At 41.2% G+C, this 21459-nt stretch overlaps 1 protein-coding gene across 2 annotated transcripts; it reads right to left on the minus strand.

Annotated features, from left to right (window-relative positions):
- Positions 1-1655: 1655 nt before the first annotated feature.
- On the minus strand, positions 1656-20766 carry crispld2 (cysteine rich secretory protein LCCL domain containing 2). 2 transcript variants are annotated; one of them, XM_088939012.1, is made up of 15 exons: positions 20593-20766; positions 16978-17357; positions 15122-15240; positions 14174-14306; positions 11150-11265; positions 10755-10855; positions 10387-10536; positions 9940-10000; positions 9708-9774; positions 9343-9473; positions 9055-9098; positions 8250-8322; positions 7195-7270; positions 5472-5605; positions 1656-3644 (listed from the first exon to the last, which is right to left on the minus strand). In XM_088939012.1, the coding sequence occupies exons 2-15, from the start codon at positions 17242-17244 to the stop codon at positions 3593-3595; spliced, it is 1524 nt and encodes a 507-aa protein (XP_088795138.1). In that variant the 5' UTR covers positions 17245-17357; positions 20593-20766; the 3' UTR covers positions 1656-3592. The 2 variants fall into 2 exon arrangements, with proteins under 2 accessions (XP_088795138.1, XP_088795136.1); XM_088939010.1 differs by having other exon boundaries at positions 10387-10539.
- Positions 20767-21459: the final 693 nt, after the last annotated feature.

Consider the following 21459-nt stretch of genomic DNA (forward strand, 5'->3'; position numbering starts at 1 on the left):
ATAGGTCTTATTCAGAACTGTTAATCTTCTTTTCAACATCAAATAATATAAAAACACTGAATGCAACTAATGCTTGAATTAAAAACATCTGTTTGTATTGTTTAAAACCCACAATTACAGAGATTTAAAGAGATGTTTTATACCTCTAGGTTTTCAGACCCAGTCATGTGACCATCAACCTGAATAGGCCTTCCATAATCACATGATCAAAAGAAATTTGCCTCTGCTCATCAAGGTTATTGGAGCTGCGCAAGCTTCACATCCCAAATGTAACACACCCAGACACACCAAAAATAAATTATTTTGGTTTTCTAATGTGTTTCATGTGTAGAGAAGGTATTGTAACGCTTACGGCCACCATTGAGTGTGAAAGCCGGCTTACCAGAGCGGTGACGTCACCGCCCTTCCCTGTGAATAGCAGGGCCGCTGGGCTGAGGGGAGATCTCTCTTCAGCTCAACAGGCTGGGTCCCTGTTGAGTGATGCCGGAGGCCTGGGATCAAGTCCCTGACCTGATGTGGCAGTGGCAAGGGCACCCATGTGAACCCTGTAGTGTTACAGTATTTTCAAACTTAAAAAACAGTAATTTTGAATACTAATATCCTAATTGTCCTCCAGGACCTTTTCATGTTTATAGAGAACACTACATCTTCCATTGATATTAGCATTACCTTTGGTTACATATCTCTCTAAAGTTTCCTAACATTTTTCAATGAGAACTTTTCACACCATACCACTCTGATTTTGCAGGTGGCAAATGGCAAACTACCAGTACATTTCATGAATGCCATGAAGTGGGCAGTTTCCCCTCTTGGAAAATACAGTCCAATGTAATTTACTGCGTCTCAAGAGTACAAAAGATGCTTTTCACTATAACCCTTAGAATACAAATTCATTTTCCATAACTGTAAATCATAATATAAAAACAGAAGCCCTAAAAGACATCAAGCAGCTTGATACACCAGATGCTGCGATGTGGACCTACATATGGAAGAAGTTCACTGTAAAGCGTATATGGACATGATTTTTCAGAACTGTTATATATTAACAATTAGAATTTGAGGCAGGGCAGCAGCGCAGTGGTTAGGATTGCTGCCTCACAGCACTGGAGCCCTGGGTTCAATTTCAGACCTGGGGTGTGTGGAGTTTGTATCTTCTCATGCATCTTCTCTGGTCCAAAAAATATTTATAAGTTCATTTGCTTCTGAGAAAACTGGCCCTGATGTGAGTGTGCACGTATTTGTGTTGGTGGCTGTGTGTGCCCTGTGATGGACTGGGGTTCCATCCAGGACACACTCCCTTGAGTCTGCTGCTTACGGCAAAAGACTCCGGCTCCCCCACAACCCGGAACTGGAAAAGGGATGGATGTGTGCAGGACACCTTCAAATAGCCATTCAAACTCAGCCAACATGACTGGGGGGGGTAATGGGAGGAAATTGGAATGCCTGGAGAAAACCTATGTGACCTTTGGGGAAAAGAGGTACACTCCAAGCAGAAGGAGCCTCACTTTGGAATCAAACCCAGGAGCTAAGTGCTGCTGACTTCCACACAACTCCGCCATCTATATTTGAGTGCTTAAGTGTTTTTTTATTATTCTTTATTACAATAAAAAGGAACCAAACTCATCAGAATAATTTACCTATTAAAAAAAGAACCATAAATTTTAAACTTTATTTATTATCAAATTATACACAATAATAGGACACTCAACTGGCTGTATAAAAACGATCCAACCAAAAATGGACAGAACACTGACACACATTTCTGAAAAGCACTTTTACAGTTAAAAAGCCAGAGCGGAAAAAAAAAAGAAAAAACTTAATATATTTACACTAGAAGATATACTGCAGCTGTACAAACAGAATGAAAAATGAAATGATTGCTGGCAAGATTTAGCCTATAGTTTTAACGGAGTACAATGACAGGTCTGAGGTAGCCAAAAAGGACAAGCAAGTAGCAAGTTCTAAATACAATCTAGACTGGGGTGTTCTGTCTGTCAGCATGGGTAAAAACAAGGAATCTTTAAGGGAAAGGTAAGGGATTCAGCTAATCAACACGTTCAGGTGCTCACTACATTTTAAAACATTTTTACAAAAGAATAGTTAAGGCCACGTTTGTTTGTTTTTTCGGCATGAAAATCCATCTGCTGAACTGTGAAATGAGTCAAACAGGTGAGAAAAGGTATAAGACTGCTACCACCTACTGACCATGTCTTGCTTACAGCTACGTGCTTCATGTCCCGGGTAAGTGTTCTCTTTATTCGAAAAAATAAATTCTGAGTGGTTTTAACAGTGATCCATGCATCTGTTTCTTTTACAAAGCGCATCCAGGTGCATGAACTGTTATTTAATTTTTTCATGAAAAAGGCACTTGGCAGACAAATCCTACAAATCCTATCCAGAATATGAGCTACTACTGTAACAAAATGATAAACAAAATGATAAACATGCATTGACCCTTGATTGTTTCAGACGCTGATCCACTGACATTAGGATGTGTAATTTTTATGTTAACATCTAGATCAAAGCCATATGAATAACCGCTTTTTCATAAGGCACAATTGTGATATGTAACACTGATTTTGTAACGGTAACTGGAAAAACATGCACAAGGCAAAAACTAGCCTCGTATATGCAATTATAATATATTCTGTCAATATTTCTGTTTAATCAACATACTGATACCAGTTTATATCACTTTATAATTCCTATTTCTAACTGTATGGTTTATGCACAGGTGGCAAATTTCACAAGATAAAGAAAATCTGACCTTTACACACATAGATCATATTTCTGTACCTTTATCAGAGCTTCAAGTGATATCATGTGTTATTGGCACACCAAGTCATATTAGATTCCAGGTCTGCTCATAATAAAACTGTAAACAATGAAAGATCCTATTCATCCAGGCCTGATAGGAGTCCCGGCTTTCAGCAAATCAACAGCTTGAACAGTAAGCCTTGAAGAGCAAATAGAAAAGCTAGGATATATAGTCGGTAATAATGTGACAATATGTTTCTGATCTCAAACCAAAAAAGCACCAACAATCAGTAAAAAAAAAATACAAATGCTAAAAAGATATAACTGTTTCTGATCCACAAACGGAAACACTGTACAAAGATTAAATACAAATGCAATCAATATACATTCCTGTGTATGGAGAGCAATAGGTTGTTTCTGCATTTTTAAAATAATAAGTAATATAACATTTTTAACTTTAAACTATACTCTGAGACAGATATAACCAGCACTGCTGTTCAATTTATCATAAAATATTATACAGCATTCTGCATTGTTGCTCACATATTCAGTCTAAAGAAATCAACAACTGGTAACAATGCACTTGAGAAATGAATGCCCCATTCTTTCACTGTCTTTGCTTTTACTTGTTCTACAGGATTTTAAAACACTGTTTGTGTCTGTGAGAGGCGGAGGAGGTTCATTTTGACACTCGTCTTTCTGCAGAGCAGGTGAGAAGGTTCTGTGAGGTTGCCATGGTGCAAGCTAGGGGCACTTCTTGTCCCTTTTCACCACAAGCAGTGAGCCCATGTATTCATAAACCGAGCCAGAGCTGAGGCCTGGACCAAATGGAGGCTTACTCTCTCACCGCAAAGAGGCGGAAGGACTTTCCTTCTGGATTTTTCTTACTGTAAAACAAAAAAAAAGAGTGATATAGGGCTCGTTCATTGACAGTTGGCAATATCCAGAATCAATACACTCTTGCAAATGAACCGAGGTATCGTCAGGTCACAGAAATGTCAAAACCTTGATGATTTCTTTGTCCTTCTGTACTTTCTATATGTTTTACTATACGGCAAACCTTAAAATGCTTGTCTTTGGGCCTCCTAACTGACAAGTGGTAAAGGTGTTCGTCTGAGGGTAGTTTAAAGCCTAGTATATAATATATATGTGTTATATAATATAAATGTCTTATAATATAACACAATATAATCCTAGAGATCAGTGCTATATGATTCCAAGTGAAAGCAGAATTTGTATCTTCACATTTTTACTGATAACATCTGTTAAACAGTAACTGTTTTCTACAGAAAAACAGTGTAGACAATGAAGTCAATGATAAGAAAAGGAGCAAGTTCAGGAATATCTTTCATCATTAGAACAGGGATAATTTCAGACCTCAGATCCTCATAGAACATAAATAAAGACAACAGGACATATTAAATTGTTTATACTTGCTGTCACTGTACATACGAGATAGATTCCAAGGAAAGACACTGTCTTATTTATGGCTTCTGCCTTGCATTTGACAACAATCTACCCTCAAAAGCTGTCTTTGTTAAAGAAGCTTAATCAACAGCTTATTGCTGTTTCACCACATGATTTTGGAGAGCCTGAACAAACAAGGTAAAAGTGAACCTACTAAGAAGCACATTAGCAAGATAGCATGGGTTCAAGTCTGTCCATCACAACTCAAGCACAAGACTAACACATACAAACCAGCTAGTTTATTATTAGGCGGCAGATTGCAAAATTGTGCAGTGCAAATTGTGAGTACAACTTACTGACGCATTATACAAACCCTGGTGACAAGTTGGTGAAGCTATTTGTCTGGGGTGGTTAATGCTATGCAGTACAGATAACTCGACATGAAGGATCTTAGAAGCCTTCAATTCTAATAATGCATCCTCATACAAACTAAAGCATATGTCCTCTTTCTCTGCGTGCTGGCTCTAGGTACGCAGGAGGGCAGCTCTTAGCATACACTGACTCATGGCATGAATATTTCCAACTGTCTAGACAAGAATGTGCATGTGTCCTTACAGTATGTAGGTCACAGCACAAATTAGGGAAAAGGAGGATTGGAGAGATCATTTCCATTTATTTTACAATGCATCTTATATCAAGAGACAATTCATGAAATGAACATCAGGCCTGCATAGCTGATTTGTTTGGATTCAGACAAATATTAAAACTGCCCTCTCAGAAAAAGCATAAACAAAGTAAAGTAGTATTTTTTTTTACTGTGTTCACAAATGAGTCAAAGAAATGGAATCAGAACATCAACAGTACTTCCACCCATCAAAAGCTCTACTGTTTTCAATCAGTAGTTCGTTATGCAAGCTCTCATCTTTTTTCATTGTTAATTTGCAATGCCTGTTGATACACTATATGTACATAATTACTGTTTGTTAAAAGTACATCACAACATTTTTCTTGAGCTCCCCAGTGACTATGGTAAAAATTGTCAGAATTGATTTATGTATCATTGAACATCAATTTTTACGCAACTGATGCCTCTTCAAAGTGTTTAATAGGACCTTTTGTTCCTCATGAAAGGCTCAGGAAAAGCTTACAAAACTAACGTGGTGTTATTTTATCAAAAACTAAAATAAAAGGATCTAATAGTTGAAGTTCACATGTATCCATAGTTGATGGGCATTTACCCATCTTACAATTTGGAATTGCTTTTACTCGAATTGACTAGGTTTTCAGGTAAGAAAAACAATCATTACCTTTCTGACTGGATTCCATTCTTAAGAGTTCCCACATAATTCTTCTTTTTATCTGCTGTCACGATGTCCACATAGCCTCCAGTCGTAGCTTTGATCACCCCAGCATGGATAGCTGCCCGACAAATACTTGAGCTCTAAGGGCAAGAGAGACAGAGGTACGCCTCTTTAACACTGAGTCTGCACTTTATTTCACGTATCTAAAAAACAGGCATAGCGCAGGTTGATCAGGAATTCAGTAGCATCTTAATGCTCGATAGATCTTTTTACAGAGTAACAAAAAGGGCAACAACTAAATCATTTTTACATTCCAGCCATCTATACAGATAGTTCAGGTGGGTAGCTGCGTCAGCATGCGTAGGCTGCAAAGGAATAAGTAATAGGTTTATTCCATGCTGAAAAAAAGAAGTAAGAGAACACAACGTTCTCACCTGAAGAAGGCTCTACGGCCGAAACGTTGTGTTCTCTTTCTTCTTTTTTTCAGCATGGAATAAACCTATTACTTGTTCCTTTGCATCTATACAGATATACACAGACAACATCTCAAAGGATGGTTTCTGGCAGAAGGAACTGAGGAATATGATTGCTTACTGAAAAGCGGAAATAGTCTTCAAAATAATTTTCCATTGGAAGCAGATAAATTTCATTAACCAGTTCCATCTGTCTGCTAAATTATTTTCTAATAAACCTGTCCCAATTTTGGGTGTGATGTGAAAGATTTGTTTTTAACTTGTCACAGATGCTCAGTGCACTGTGTTTATTTCCAGGTTTAATGTAATTAGAGTGCCTACAGCTATTGTTTACGATTGTGTCATTTAGAAGACTGTAAATCTTGGTAAAATGTTAAAAACAAAAGTGTCACTGACCCAAAATACAAAGCAGACCCTTGGAATGGAACCAGTTGTTTAAAAAATGTATACAAATCAGCTTTGCGTACTGTTTAAGCTTTCCTCACATCTGTTTTCCAGCATTAAGATCACACTGTGACCTTGCTGGTGGCACAGGCCATAAGGAAACCATGGGGTCTTTTTTTTTGCATGGGACACTCAGATGTTTATCAAGGCCTCCCAGATCCACTTTTCCATGCCTGTGGGCCTCACAAAGGCTTCCTCTGTCAACGCTCCTCTGCTCATCCTCAGCCTCTCCGCAGCCCACATCAACTTTAAGAGATGCAGCAAGACTACAATGCTCCTGTCAGCCATCTGCTGCAGCCTGTCTTTCGACACTGCATATCCCAAAGCCCACAAATTCAGTTAAACTCAACATATTACAAAGTTATTCCAGTTTTTCTTCATAGTGATTTAGAAAAGATGGTTTATAAATAAGCACTTGGTGTATTGCTGGAATCTGTCCTAACTCCATTCCTGAACAATAGCAGTAATTAAGTGCTGTTACATGCCTCCTGGGAGCTTTCTGATGTCTTGCCAGCTTGGAAGGGGCTGTGTTTTTCCAAAGGAATGCTTAAACCCTGAACACTATGGTTCACTTGAGTACGATAAGATTCACAACATCAATCTACGACCCCAGGAACCCTTTTGTTTTGCTACAGATGTACATTCAAGTCTTTGGGGATTGTCCTGTGATTTTTATTTCTGTTTCATTCAAAATAGCTACACATTACTCTACCTACAGCTGATCCTGAGCATCTCCCTTTTCTACACACTAGTCATCACAGATATAAAACTCCTATGGCTTGTTGCCTTGCTCGTATTGCACTTATACTCACATCCGAGTAAATATTGGTGCCAATCACTGGAGCCCAGTATGAAGGTTCATCCTTGCAGGTTGCTGGGCAGTACACTCTGAGGAACAACAATAGAAAAAAAGATAAATTATATTCAGAAATAACACCAAAAATGTACATTCCTGCGCTGAAAACTCTAAGAATCAAGTGAAGACTGATCTGCGCTCAACTACCTAGACGAGGAGACATAAGCAAAGAATAAACCAAATCTGCACTACTGCATGCAGAGTGTTAACTCTGAACTTGATGACGGATAAGATTCTCCTTTGGGGAAAATCCTGAAAAATAAAAAGCTGCCATGGTTTTCTGGATTTGTCATTTCTGATTAGAGGCTCATGTACATGTCATTTAATCTGGGCCAAGGCATACTTCACAGACATGAAAAGATCATCCAGAAACCTACTTACTAGCATTTTGACTGCGTCTCAATCTTTAATACAAATTTTCAACGGGTAAAATCCCTTTTTTAAAGCAGAAAAAACTTTCTTTAAGAGTTCCTCTGCCAATATTAAAAGAGTCAGGTAAGGAAGGTCAGGCTTGATGCTTGAGAAAAATTTAAATGGAAGTTAGTGTGCTTACGACAGAGTTAATTATAATTTATTCACTCCACTGATCCAAAACAGAGTGACAGGGGAGCCAGAGCCTATCCTGGCAAGCAATACATCCTGGACAGAATGCCATTCAAACACTGCCAGTCAAACAGACACAAACAGACTCACACCAGGGCCAATTTTCCCCAGAAGCCAATTAATCTACCAGTATCGTTTGGACTGTGGGAGGAAACCCATGCAAACATGGGGGAGAGCATACAAACTGCACATACTGTAGACAGCACCCGGATAATGAACCCAGGGCCCCAGAGCTGTGAGGCAGCAATGCTAACCACTGTGCTGCCATTATAACTTAATCTACAATGCAAATTCCTCAAATTATAATGAGTAAATTGGTGGAGCAATTCCATTTAAAAGTTATTCAACTCTTAAAACAGGTTTGCTATAGAGTCTCAGCTTGAATGGTAAAGTATTCCAGACACTCACCGTGGGCAGTGAGAAACTGGCCCTTCGAAAGGACACAGTTCTGCCACAGTTGCATAGCAGTCCACTGTCTTCTCTGTAGTTAAAAGGACAAAGACAGGCCATGTCATATATTGAAGATAACCATCCCCAGAAACAATCATGCATAAACCACTGGAGGTTCTGTATTTAAAGTAAGACAAGTGTTGCATGCAGGTAGCAAAAATAAACTACAAATAAAAAATGGGACAACCTTGGCTTGAAGTGGCTACCTATGAAAATGGCTTGGGAGTTTGTTTCGAACATGAAAATGATCTATCAACATAATGTAGGAAACAACAAAAAAGGCCAACAAAACATTAGGATCTATAGCTATGCGTAGGATTTAAACCAAGGGATACTGCAATCATAGAATGCACAAAGTCAGACTACATAAAAAAAACTACAATGTAGGAAAGAAGGCGCTCCCTTCTATCGAGAACAGCCTACACGTGTTCCTCAGGTCAATTAGCCAATATAAACCCAATGAACTAGATGGAGTGAAGAGAGAAGGTTATTAGGAAATGAGATATTTCCTAACTTTATGTTTTTATCTCAATACAGACCTTAAACTGTAAGGATAACAAAACCAGATAAAAGATACACAGTAGTCTTTTAGTTCAGTGTACAGATCCTGGTCAATAAGGCATGTAATAAGGCACCTTTTATTTCAGAAATGTTTGTCTTATTGTTCTCCACACAGCTTTGCCAGCATTGCACATGTACTCCCACCAGCTAGTTCAAACACGCACATCTTATTTATGCAATAAAATAAGAAACGTTTCCATACCTTCAACTTTTGAGACAATGAATGCATTTGAAGCTTTATATTTACTGTGAAGAAATAAAGAATGAATGTGTTACAATTTTAGTGCTTTTACACAAGCTTCCCTTTATAGACCCACTTAACTACATTTCATGATTGATCAAAACCAGACATAAAAACCTTTGCTCAAAAGAAGGTACAACAGGAAGACAGACTGTCTTTCTAGGCAAAAACACAACACTCTTTTCAATACTGTTCATTTTCAGGAAACGGACAGAAAGATGCACACAGTTAGTTGGCACGGGTCTCTACCTGAAAGACTCAATTCCATTCCTCGTGGATTTGACGAAGAAGGGCATCCTGCTTTTCCGAGTTATATCTACCAAACCTCCATTGTTATCAATCGCTCCATAATGCATTGCAGCCCGGCAAATACTGGATTGCTGAAAGAACAACAGCCATTAAAACTTACTTTCTGGTCATGGATGTACTGTATGAGATACACAAACTTTAAAAGAGGTTACTTCTCGTCAACCAATGTACCACAACTTCTGACTCTTCCAAACTATATAAAAATGTACTTTCCTTTTTTAAAAATCTGCATACTGACACATAAGAGCTGCAAGAGAATTAAGTACGATTGCAGAAGGTGTGAAATCATAGAGCTGATAGCTTACCACATCATAAAAGAGGGTCCCCCACACCTTGCCTTTAGAGTTCTTGCAGTTTGCAGGACAGACGTACCTACAGGAAAAACACTGCTATCAGCACAAAGTATAATGCTTACTTATGTAATGGAAAGCAGACAGATAAATAACTGGTTATCCATTCACATCTCAACAAACAGGACCAAGGCGTTGAGCCGACGTTTGGTTTAGGCAACATCTAGGCAACTGGAAAACAGACTACCTGTTACAGGTTGCTCCTTTGCATTTATCACGCATCTTCGTCTCACACTTGATATCCTGGGCTGAAATGTAAAATGTGGAATTACATGAGTGTCACATTAACAGTAATACCTTTGCTGTTCACCATGCCCTCCAGACAACATCCTGCAGCTCTGTACAGCGTATGTTTAGCATTCCATTGAAAACTATCTGCCTCTGTATTTTTCCTTCTTCCTAATGAGGGTCAAGCTAAACGTCTAAAACAATTAGCAAGCGAAAAGACCAGCATGCGCTTCCCTTCTCCACAGCTGTGTTGTCTAATTAATGCTTTACACATTCATTTCCTTTTTTTTCATGTCAATGTGACAGCCCTCTCTCTGAGGTAGTCCCAATTGTGTTTCCTCATTGACTACTTTTAACCTGGCGCTTTGCCTGCCCTGATATATGGACCCCCTGGGCCTAGTCTCACCCATATAGGTCCTGCCCGTGTCCTTGGAACCTGGCTTGGTTGGAGCGGGGCGGGTGCGAGGTCGTGCCCAGGCAGGGATGTCCTCTGGGACCTGGGGTTTCTCCACTTCGTTCATGTCCTCTGTCTCAGGGCGCTGGGGCTCAGGGGTGTCTGCTGTGTAGAGGAGGTGGGGCACAGGACCTCATCATCAGAGGCATAACGATACTGAGGTGATCTGCCGTTCAATCACCCTTCTGAGCTGTAATATTATGACACTGGAGCACTGCTGGCGTATTGTTCAAACAAACTAATTGCAATTCTACGAACATTCGCAGCTTCGCATAACATTGCCCTGCAGAGCAGGACACACACAAAAAAGAGGTGCATACCTTTGTAGCAGAGGTTTTCCTTGCAGCCCCCTCCATAACTTGGGGGACAGTGGGAGCACGGCCTGCCATGTTGGTAGGGGGCCTCACCAATCCAGTTACCCCTGGGACACAGACACAGGGGACAGAATGACTTGCTATTATGGAGGACTACACAAGGACAGTTCTCTGCTAAGCACTTTATTTACATTTCCACCATTTCCGATTTGGGGTGTGACCACAAAATCTCATCGGAGTGTTACTAAATGTTCTTCAAATCTCATCAATTAAAATCCCATCAGGAAATCCTACAATGACAACATGAATTGTTTATCAAACAAATCTATATATATATATAAACTGTGCATCTGCAGAATATGCTACACATTACAGAGAAACAAAAGCAAACTGTGTCTTACTTTGGCGAATAATTACAGACGAGGTACACAGCGTTCTCCCAGATCTCTCCCCAAACGTTCATCCTCCCACACACGTGAACAGCACAGCCCACTTTGTTGGTCGTGGCCCAGACAATCTGGTAGCAAGCCAGAAAATTAAACTCAATAAAACCAGTTTCATTCACTTGTAATCACAGTAAAGCCAAGCCTAGGAAAATCACAATGATATATTCACCTAGGTACTGTAGGTTCTGTAGTTTAAAACGGTCACAAAAACAATGTATCATGAGGCATTTTATGGAGAAGCCAGTCTGAGATTCAAAAAGTAGATCGTAAAAGAGTCCTTTAGTTTCAAAAAAGCCTGATGAATCTGGCTTGAGTTCTTTCCTATTGTTATTTTAGCTGTTAAGTGGTACAGAAAAAGAGAAAAGATTCCCAAACTGTCTTGCCTGTTTTACTGTATAGTCTATTTTGTGTCCTCATCCTACCAGCACTGTGGCACTGACTCCAGGCTACTGAACCAATATAAACAGCTGACGAAATCAGGCTGGAAACGACTATTATTTATTTGAAAATGGTTTTCCTTTTTCCATATTTTCTTTCAAATGCCTTTGCCAATTTCCACAGTGCCTGGAACCAGCAGCAGGTGTTGTTGTAAAATCACAAGACCCTGTTCTACACTGTCATCATGGAATGGAGAGCCATCCGAAAAAAACAATGCCTGTAATCTTCAGGTCTGAGAGTAGATTATAAGATAAAACATTCTTGCAGCATAACTGTGTACTCCAAGTCCCTGATTGGGGGGGGGGGGGGGAGGGAGAAGGAGGAAACTTTCAAGTTATCGAGCAGACAACTCCACTTAATCCTCACAGGCAAGCCAGCTGTAGGACACAGGAGGCCGCAAAACATTCCTCCTCTTCGCTGGTAGATATTCCCCGAGTTGACTAGCTTGCTGGGGAAGCAGCTACCGTGCGCAAATGATTTAATCAGACTGACTACAGCCATTGGGGACCAAAGTGGAAACAACCCTTGAATGACTTTCTCAATTCAATTACAGAGGCTGCCATTCATAAAAGTCCAGTGAGACCGCTTGGCTGTGTTAAAGGGATAAGCCTTCTGTGAAGTTTTCCATTGCTTTTTCGGAGATGCAGTTCTAAGCACACAGCCAGTCCTGGTTTAAATGTTAATTATTAAAAACTTTTATTCTTCATATTCTAGCGAATCTCCAATTCTGACATCCTGTGTGTGTTGTGCCTCTGATATATTTCTATAGGTAAAACAGCACACTAGGGAGCAGCCAACACAGATAAGCCTATAAGCCTACACAAAAAAATAAATTTTGGAAACTGACATGCAGTTTCAACCTTTCCGTCCATCTAGAATATTTCTGTTATAAACTTCTCAAAGCTTTGCTCTCGTTGACTCAGTTCCTGCTCATTCCATGAGCTTTGCTCTAAAAAAAAGTGACATGGCAAAGATAAATGAATTGGGCTGGAACTAAATGGAACTTATTTGGCTGAAAGTTACTGCCACAGATGTCCAGTTTTTTAGATTGCGTTTGGAGTCATTTCCTGTGAGCCTGTTGGATGCAGCTGCTTCTCTGGCGGACCCAAGTTCTGAATATTACGCCTGACTGTGGTGCTCAGAATGAGATTCTACAGTTCATGACCGGGCCAGGCGAAACACAATAGGACCCCGAAAACACACACAAAAAAAGGAAGAATGTTAGACCGACAGGCCAACAGAGTAAAGCCTAAATGTGTAATCTTTACATGGAAATTAAAATCAAAGAGAGAAACAAAAAGTGTCTGCGTGTTTGTTTTTGGGAGGTCAGAGTTGGCTATATACATGTGTATCTGCAAAGGAATCCAGGTCACATTCAAATGACCTACAGGATGTGGAACGATTTCCAGATGTCAATGACCTGGTTTCAGAATGTAGTGGAACTGAGCAATTCCAGAAACCCCTCTAAGCTACAGTTTGACATCTGAGGCAAGGAGAAATTGGTTTTTACAGGGGAAAGCACAGTCTTAATACTAATGTGTGGCTTACAATGTAAGCTTGGATATTTTCGGGAGTCCTTTCATGATGGTATTGTGAGATTCAAGGGGAAGATAAATGTTCTTAGGTATACTGTTTTCTGGTCATCCACATTTAAAACACACTGAGGGCTCGCATCTATAGAACATTTGGAGGTCCACCATCTAGCTAGCATCCATAGAGTAATTGGAGGTTTCTTCTGAAACCATTTAAAAAATGACCGAAGTCACAAATATCTTCTGTCCCAAATGCTGTCAAGTATTACTACAAAAATAGCTGCTTTGGTGAACTTTAAATCCACAAAGCCTCCTCCTTCAGAGAAAACACACATTTCCAAGAAACAGCACAGGGAAATTATGTGTCTAAATCACAGGAGACTCCATCCTATGCAGGTACTGTATGTTCTGCTAGTGAGAGGCTATGAATACAGCTGAACAACAGATTTGGTCATTTGCAAATCAATAAAAAGAAAAGCCTAAAACCCAAATGTTGTTAAATGTTGCTTTCTGTACGGTAGAAATGTCAATTTTAAGTTTGAAAGGAAAACCTAAAGTATTGCCTTTGATTTTCTATGGAAGTTGGTAGAAAACAAGGACAAACCATGCCAATCTGAATCATACTCCTCAATTTTTAAAAAAAAAGATCAGTTTGTGAGAAGTAAACAGATGAAACCGTTTAACAGCAGTAAGAGGAGCAAGGGGGAGGCACAGTGCTGCAGTGGTCAGCTTTGGGTTGAGCTCTGGACCTGGGTGCTCTCTGCGCAGAGCTTGTCTGTTCTCCCCATGTTTGCGTGGGTTTCCTCCCACAGTCCCAAAACACACCGCTAGGTTAACTGGCTTCTGAGATACGTGGCCGCGGTGCGAGTGCGCGCGTGTCTGCGATGTAACTGGCTGCCCCGTGACCCTAAATTTGGGAGCAGCTGCAAGAAAATGTACGGATGGAAGAGGAAGAAAGCAATCACGACCATGTTCGTGTCCTCAGCTGTGGCTGTCGGCAGCTCCCCACCTGTGTGTAGTGTGTGCACATGGGCCCTGCACAGCGCTCAGGGCACCAGGGGTTGCACTCGTCAGGGTAGGGGTAGGTGTAGTCCTTCGCCTCATCATACCAGGCCTGGACGTGATACGCAGGCGAACGGTACCTGAAGCCGAGCATAGCACATGCAGGTCAGGGGCAACATCACAGCATACTGTCAAGGCCTGCATCACAGCCTGCCATAGCAGTATCATACATAAACAGACATCTCAGGCTGTTTAATAAGTATTTATAGAACAGCATTTTGATTGACTTAGCTTTAACCACGTTTGATTTACTATAAATACATTCTGCGGCAAAAAAAGCATTCTAGTTTATTTCCTTATTCAAAGGGGAATCATAAATTGAGAGTGAAACACATTCAACTGACTATTTCTGTTTTACTGTAACCTTGTCCTTTTATGGTGTTTGCAGGGGCTGAGTTTACAGAACAAATGTAGGCCGGGCATTTTGGAATCCCCATGGATTCCTATAACAGTACACGCCACAACATTCGGAAGAGATTCATAAAACGCCATAATTTGTATTTTTGCATGCACGGGTTAGAGGTAAAATAAAACCTAATAACTATTACTTCCATAATCTTAACAGCCTACCCCTGTATACCAGCAAGGAATTTTTGATCACCTTTTTGCTTCACCTTATTTGATGAAAGTATGAACAACTTTAACACAGTCTTTAAGCATTTCCGTGCTCCTACCATGATTCCACTGTACTTCACTGCTCTTTTACCATGGCAGACCGCAGTGAAGTTTGATTCACAACACAATCCTGCTACTCTTTTTAATTGACTGATTTATTTTCTATCAGGTGAACTCATGCAGACTATTTCTGGTCCTTCTGCAAATTCTCTTGCTCTTTGCGGAAGATCTCCGGACACTGTCACTGCAGCACAATGTGTCCTAATAGGCTTCCTCTCACCTGCCCCAGTGCACAGCCAAATTCTGCCCAATGGACATGAGCAGGTTCTGGGGTCCGTGGTCCCAGATGCACTCCTCTGCCCAAGCAGTGGCAGAGCGCTCCAGCTCTTCGTCCCACACCTGCAGAGAGACAGCAAACTCTCAGGCACCCCGTTTTATAAGTACATGATTCAAAATGTTTAAAAATGAGCAAGGATTCTACATCACAAACCAACACCACCTTTTGTGTACACAGAACCTTTACTACATGAAGGTACTGAAGCTAAATATGATCTTTGGTTGCTTTTTCTGAAAACCTATGAACCCGGACTAACCTGCCCAATTTAGTACCTACAGTAGAATGATTTCAGAACTCTGCTTTCACTCTTAAATCGGAAAAAGATGTTTCAACAATGCCGAACGGCGCTAACAAATGGAAACAGCAGCTTGTGTCCGATGAAAGCCAAGGAAAGTGAGAGAAGCACACTTTTTCTTCCAATACGAGTGTTTTTCTTCCAATTCGAGGCTGTGGCCATCAGCGATGATCTTTCCATTGATGTCTGAGTGTTAACAGGATTTTTCTTTTCTTCTCTAAAAGGAGAATTGTGTGTGGTATGAGTCCTGGTTTTGCTGCAGTTCTGTGAAAAGACACTCCATTCTAAACTTGCAATGGAGGCTGAAAGCCCAGATGAGCATTTTTAGTACTCCAGTACTCCTGTGTGATTCGTCCCGGTAAATTTCCAGGGTCTTGGTGGTCCGCAGCTCAATCTGCTCCTTCAGGCAGCAGATGTTGTTCCTGCACAGTGTGCGCCCCCTCAATAAAACCCTACTTGTTCACCCGGGGCTGGCAGGAGAGGCCTGGCTGGGCTGGCAGTGATTTTCCACCCACACTGGCCACTCTCCTCTCCGCTCACCCCTTTCAAAACGAAACGCCATGTCTCTATCCTCCCTCTGCAATGACTCCACTAACACAGAGAGCACAAAGCACAAGAAACAGAGCTAAAACCTCTTCAGGGCATTTTCAAAGCGAAAACCTCTTCATTTTCCACCAACTGAATGGAAAAGTATAAGTTGGGAAAAAAAGCAGCGGCGTTTGGCAAGGTTCTGGGGATGTTCTTGACAACGAAGGCTTGAGAGCTTTAAAGCACCTTTTGTAACGGATTTACCCGTTGTTACTTCTGAATAACGATAGTGACATTTCAAATGACAGCTTACTGGTTTCTCAAAGGCGTCTGGTATTAAAGCTTTCCTTGTTGTTTTTTCGGGTGTTAGTGCATGTAACAGTGCTAAAAGCAGCTGCTGGAGTCGTACAATCAATAGCTCTCAGGTCCAAGCATCCGTTTTGTGCAGCTGTGTTAACGTACCAGTCTGCAGTGGCAGGGCAAAAAAAAATATTGGACTTTCTCAAGCTTATGTAATGTCAATAAGTCACCCTTACTGTATGAACATACTCAGTTCACAAAATGGGCTACATCTGGGAATTTTAAATATAGTGACTGTGCAGGACCTATGAAAATGCTTTTATCTCCATCAAGCACCACCTCAGCTTTGCCTTCCTCTCTCACTTCACTGTCAGCTCTCACTTCTCATCGGTTCAAGGCAATTCCAGTGTCTGTGTCTTGCATTCTATATCTTAGGCATTTTGATAAGACTGTGGTATACAGCATGGCCAAAGTGTAACGCGCTGACTAGGGGAGAAGAGTGGAATCATGGTAAAAGTGTGTCGGAGAAGGTTCAGATCCACAGCCAGCAATGACAGAACACAGCTAATGCATGCACACATTTGGAATTGCACTAGGAAATCGGAATTTACACTGCATAGAGCAGGGACTTCTTTGAACGCTGAGAAATGGGAGGCAATGCTCTCTCGTCTCTCACCATGTACTCCATGTCGGAGGCTGAAGGCTGCACCTGTCCTCTCAGCTTGTTGTGCAGCTGCAGGATCTCCTCCCGGTCGGACCACTGGATGGCGCGCCGGGCTCTGCTGTGCACTTCGTTCCCCGTGCGGTTGTGCAGCTCGGGCTCCTGGTAGCGGCTCAGCAGCTGCCGCAGCTCGGGGGAGTCGGGCAAGAACAGGGCAATGCCATCTCGGGCTGCGAGCATCAGAAGGGCCAGACTACAAAGCCAGGGCACCGCAGCACTCATCTCCCAAACTAGTCTGCAGCTCTGTCACAGGACGTTAATTTCTCCCTCTTTCCTTCTGAAGAGTACAGTGGATGCTCTGTGTCCGCTCTCCTCGACAGCTCTGTGTACACAATCTGAAAGAAAACATATCCTGTAAGCTTTGGGGCTGACCAAGCAGGTTTCAGTGAAGTTAACACGCCTGGACAGACAGGCTAAGGGAGCAAATGAACACAACCTTGCCAGCAAACATTCAGAACAGCAAACATAGCAGGAGATCGCTGCCCCTGCTCCCTCCCGCCCTCTCTTTCCAGCTCTCAAAGAAGCATGTTATTGTAAAAGTGTTAAACACACCTAGCAAGCCGGCTTTACATTAAATTATACTGAAGCTCTGTATCATTTAAGCTCTTGTGAAGATTTGATGCAAAACTGGGCAATTGTGAAACGAATAAGAAAACATCAACCGAGCTTATAACTTGCGTAGGCACTGCAGATACAGAAAAAATCAGTAAACATTCAAATAAAGTATTCAGTTTCCTACAACAGGCCAGTAATTCAGTGATGTGTGCTCATGGTATTAATGATGCTTCAGCGTTTCTCAAGGAAACAGGTATTCATTCAATAATACAATACTAGACAGTGAATACTTTTAGCACTAGCCACTAGAGGGCTGTCCTGGGAACACTGACACCTCTTAGCATTTGTCTGGGATGCACTATGAAATGAAAATCACCTATTATACAGATATATAGGTACTGTATGTAGGCGTTCTGTAGGTGTCATTGTCTTTTCCCTTAATACTGGCAGTATGCTTTCTCAACACAATGTGCTCTCCTATTGTAGTAGTAAGAAATTAGCACTCTGTATATAATAATTTGGGATGGGGAATAAAAGGCATCCATTATGACGCAACTGCCCTGATATTTCACGATGATGTGAAGTTATTGTCAAGCAACTTGAAGTAACAGTGGCTGGTTAAGAGATGAGCCACCCTCTGTTCCTCCGCTTGAGGACTGTTTCTGACCCCAATTCCAACTGCTTCTGCATTCTCATGCAACAGGAGCAGAACATTTGTGTTGGCAAGCCCCCAGATGTCTTCAGCAGTGGAGAGAATACCCTGGAGCAGGAACAGAACTGCATAGCATGGAAGAGGGGGAAGTCATGCTGACATGCTAGGGCTTTAAAAATCCAACCCCAAGCATTTACAAGGGCATTCTGGCCCCAAGGTCTGCAAAATCCATAGGAAGGATGTTGATATTGTTTTTTTGACATTATATACTGTAGAACACATTTTAAGGCAGTTCCTTTCGCGCATAAAGAAAGAAATCCGAGCACATGGAGCTTTTTTTGTCCATAAAGCATCTATTAATCCATGGCCCTCAAATAACACTTTTAAGATTGGTCATTGCTTTAATTCATGTGCTGCGCTCAACAATGAACTATACACAGTGCAGTTAAGAACTTCACTTTTTCTCTCTTTTTGCTGAAAAGCTCCTCCACAGCAGCTTGTTTGAGCTCATTAAGGCTGCCATCTTACTGACCTCATTTTTACAGACAAAAAACTGCTGACCTAGAAAAACAAAACTCCAAAAAAGGAAAGAGTAAGAAAACGATCAAGAGGGAGGGGAGAGAGAGAGAGAGAGAGAGAGAGAGAGACACCACCCTCGGCATCAACCTGGAAAAAGTGTCTCACCATCTTTTCTCCCCGAAGAGGTGAAGCCGGCAGTCTTGAGCACACAGACTAGCAGCAGAGCTCCAGGCCTGCGCTGAGCGGACGCAGCACATTCGCGCCAAGACGTCAGACAGCACCACTACTAAATCAGCGTGTCAGACAGCGAGTAAGTGCATGACGTGAGCTCGCTCCGAGCAATCTTCTGGGAACCACTCGAGATTTAAAAACCAAACCGTCGCCAAAAAAACCTCCTGGTGCCAGAGGCTTCCCGTTACGTGGGAGAGAGACGTCAGGCCCGCTCTTGCTCAATCTCAGGGGAGGAGGAAAAGGCTGCTGGAGTCCCACACCTTTTATTTTTCCCACTTTAGGACAAATTCTGCTCTGGGGTAACAAAAGCAGTCAAAATCCACACCTCGCTCCTGCCCTACAGAGTCAGAAATGGAGGCCCCACCTTTCATCAAACTTGCTTCTCTGCCATGACAGCCCAAGGATCAGTCACTCTGTTGCTCGTGACCCCCTGCGCACACACTGTACAGCCCAGGAGCTGAGATGTCTAAGAGCATGGATTTACAGGCTGGAAAACTTCACTAAAAAAGCCTGTGTCTGAATGATGGAAATGTATAAATCGATTGGTTGATATAATCTGTCAAAAGCATACTACAAGATAATACAGAACAGTGGCAATGCCCAAGACATTTTCAGGTGTTTCACTCCATAAACCGGAATGTGCAGGTTGTCAGACAAAGAACAACATTTTGTAATTATTTTGGCAGACTCCTTAGACTGCAGGTCCCACTAGTCTATAAGCCTTTGGACTTAGAATCCCACCCCATGCATGAAAGAAACCTCACCAAGCTCCCCTTGGCAGCATCAAAATATTACCCACAGTTTGCACAGCCAAAGAAAGTATACACATTAAGCCCAACCATCTTATTTTCTTGTCTGCTCAGATATCTCCACAAAGAGCGATTGAAGCCTAGTATTTGTACAACAAGATAAACATAGCAAATATAAAACCTGCTTCAGAAATGACACGCAAGGCAATTTCAGAAAGATGTAACCTTTGTGGGTCTACTTTCAATCCAAGGTAAATCAAAACTTTATGCACTGTTAACACTTTCCAACAAAGTTCCCTATAACCGTTTCTGCCTAAAAGCAAAACGTCTCAATCACTGGATCTTTCTTTACAATTAGACAAAACATTGCTATATATCCCAAGAAAAATGGATTAATCTTCGTTGATTTTTTATACATGGCGCATCTTTAAGATCACCCTAGTTTTCTTCACAAAACTACTTTTTTCTTAATTAATCCCTCAAGTAGTAATAAATCATTAGTCCACCCAAACACTACTGCCCTCCTTACGCTTAAAAGCAACGTTAGGATCCTGCACCTTTGAGGGCTTTTAATTGCTGAATAAACGTTATAACAAAGGAAATGTACATTCACTGCGTTTTCATTTTCATGCACAGCGTCACTTCAAACCTGAAGAAACTTCTATAAACATTATGGTTGACGCCGATTCCTCGTTTAGTGTAACTGGAGAGGGACTTTGCGTAATGCACTGCAGTAATTTTATTCCGGTTTTTTTTAAGCAATAATCCCCCGTTTAACGTCAAATAGTTCAATTTGTAAAGAGACACATGCGAATTATAACACTTAATAGAAGGAACATAAAAAGTAGAGCAGCAACTTCTTACCGCACGCAGCACAGTACAGGCACCCTGCAATTATCAGAAGTCTTCCCACGGTACTTCAACAGTCAGCAATTTGCTTTTTACGGGTTTTCAATCCCTTTTTTTCCCCCAGAGTCTGGCTTCTTGGCTGCCGGCTTGTATTTGAAGTCGTGGTGTTTTTTGGTGACTGTTCACTATGCCGGTGAAAGCTGAACAGTTCCTTTTATAGGAGACCCTAGAAGGGGAGAAGGAGGGAGGGAGAGGGAAAAAAAAAATCAGTCGTGCCCCTTGTCAGCCCTCCCCCCCTTCTCCTGAGAAGTCAATGTTCCTGGCAGACATCAGGCACTGACTAAAAGGATGTAGAGAGGACAACGTAATCAAAGAACGAGACGTGCTTGTCATTTAGCCATCAATATGCGTATTAACTGCAATTGTGTTAAATAAACGATCGTAATTCTAATTGAATAAAAATACTTCTACTGTCAGCTAATATCCATTTATTTAATGTTTTTCTTTTAGCATTTCCAATACTTAGGATCACTTAGAAATCTATTTATCTCTCTATATCAGTTTCCTCTTTTGATGTCATCTGATCATCTGTTACTTATGGAACCGTAAACTATGAGGAAAAGAGCACACACAAAATGAGTGATACTTTTAGATAACGTCGTTCACATCGACACCTCAAAAGGCTTTACAGTGGAGGAGACCTACAGTACAGTATATAGGTAGAAATAACATGTTAAGACACGGAAAACAGCGGCGTTTACGTATTAAAAGTCAAGAAATGCTAGATTGAAGAAATGTTTTTAAACGACTTTTGAGGACAGAGACGGGGCAACTCGTATAGCTAAGTACTGTGTTGCACAGTTTAGACATTACTGGAAAAAA

The sequence above is a fragment of the Atractosteus spatula genome, chromosome 21 (genome assembly GCF_055471065.1).
Source record: "Atractosteus spatula isolate fAtrSpa1 chromosome 21, fAtrSpa1.hap1, whole genome shotgun sequence".
In the NCBI taxonomy this organism is placed as follows: Eukaryota; Metazoa; Chordata; class Actinopteri; order Semionotiformes; family Lepisosteidae; genus Atractosteus; species Atractosteus spatula.

Coding starts and splice junctions, on each gene's coding strand:
- crispld2 (XM_088939010.1), bottom strand. CDS start 17,244: ATGAGTGCTGCGGTGCCCTGGCTTTGTAGTCTGGCCCTTCTGATGCTC. Junction 11,266..14,173: donor TGTGCACACACTACACACAG/GTGGGGAGCTGC, acceptor GCTTGCTACCAG/ATTGTCTGGGCCACGACCAA. Junction 10,856..11,149: donor GTCTGTAATTATTCGCCAAA/GTAAGACACAGT, acceptor TCTGTGTCCCAG/GGGTAACTGGATTGGTGAGG.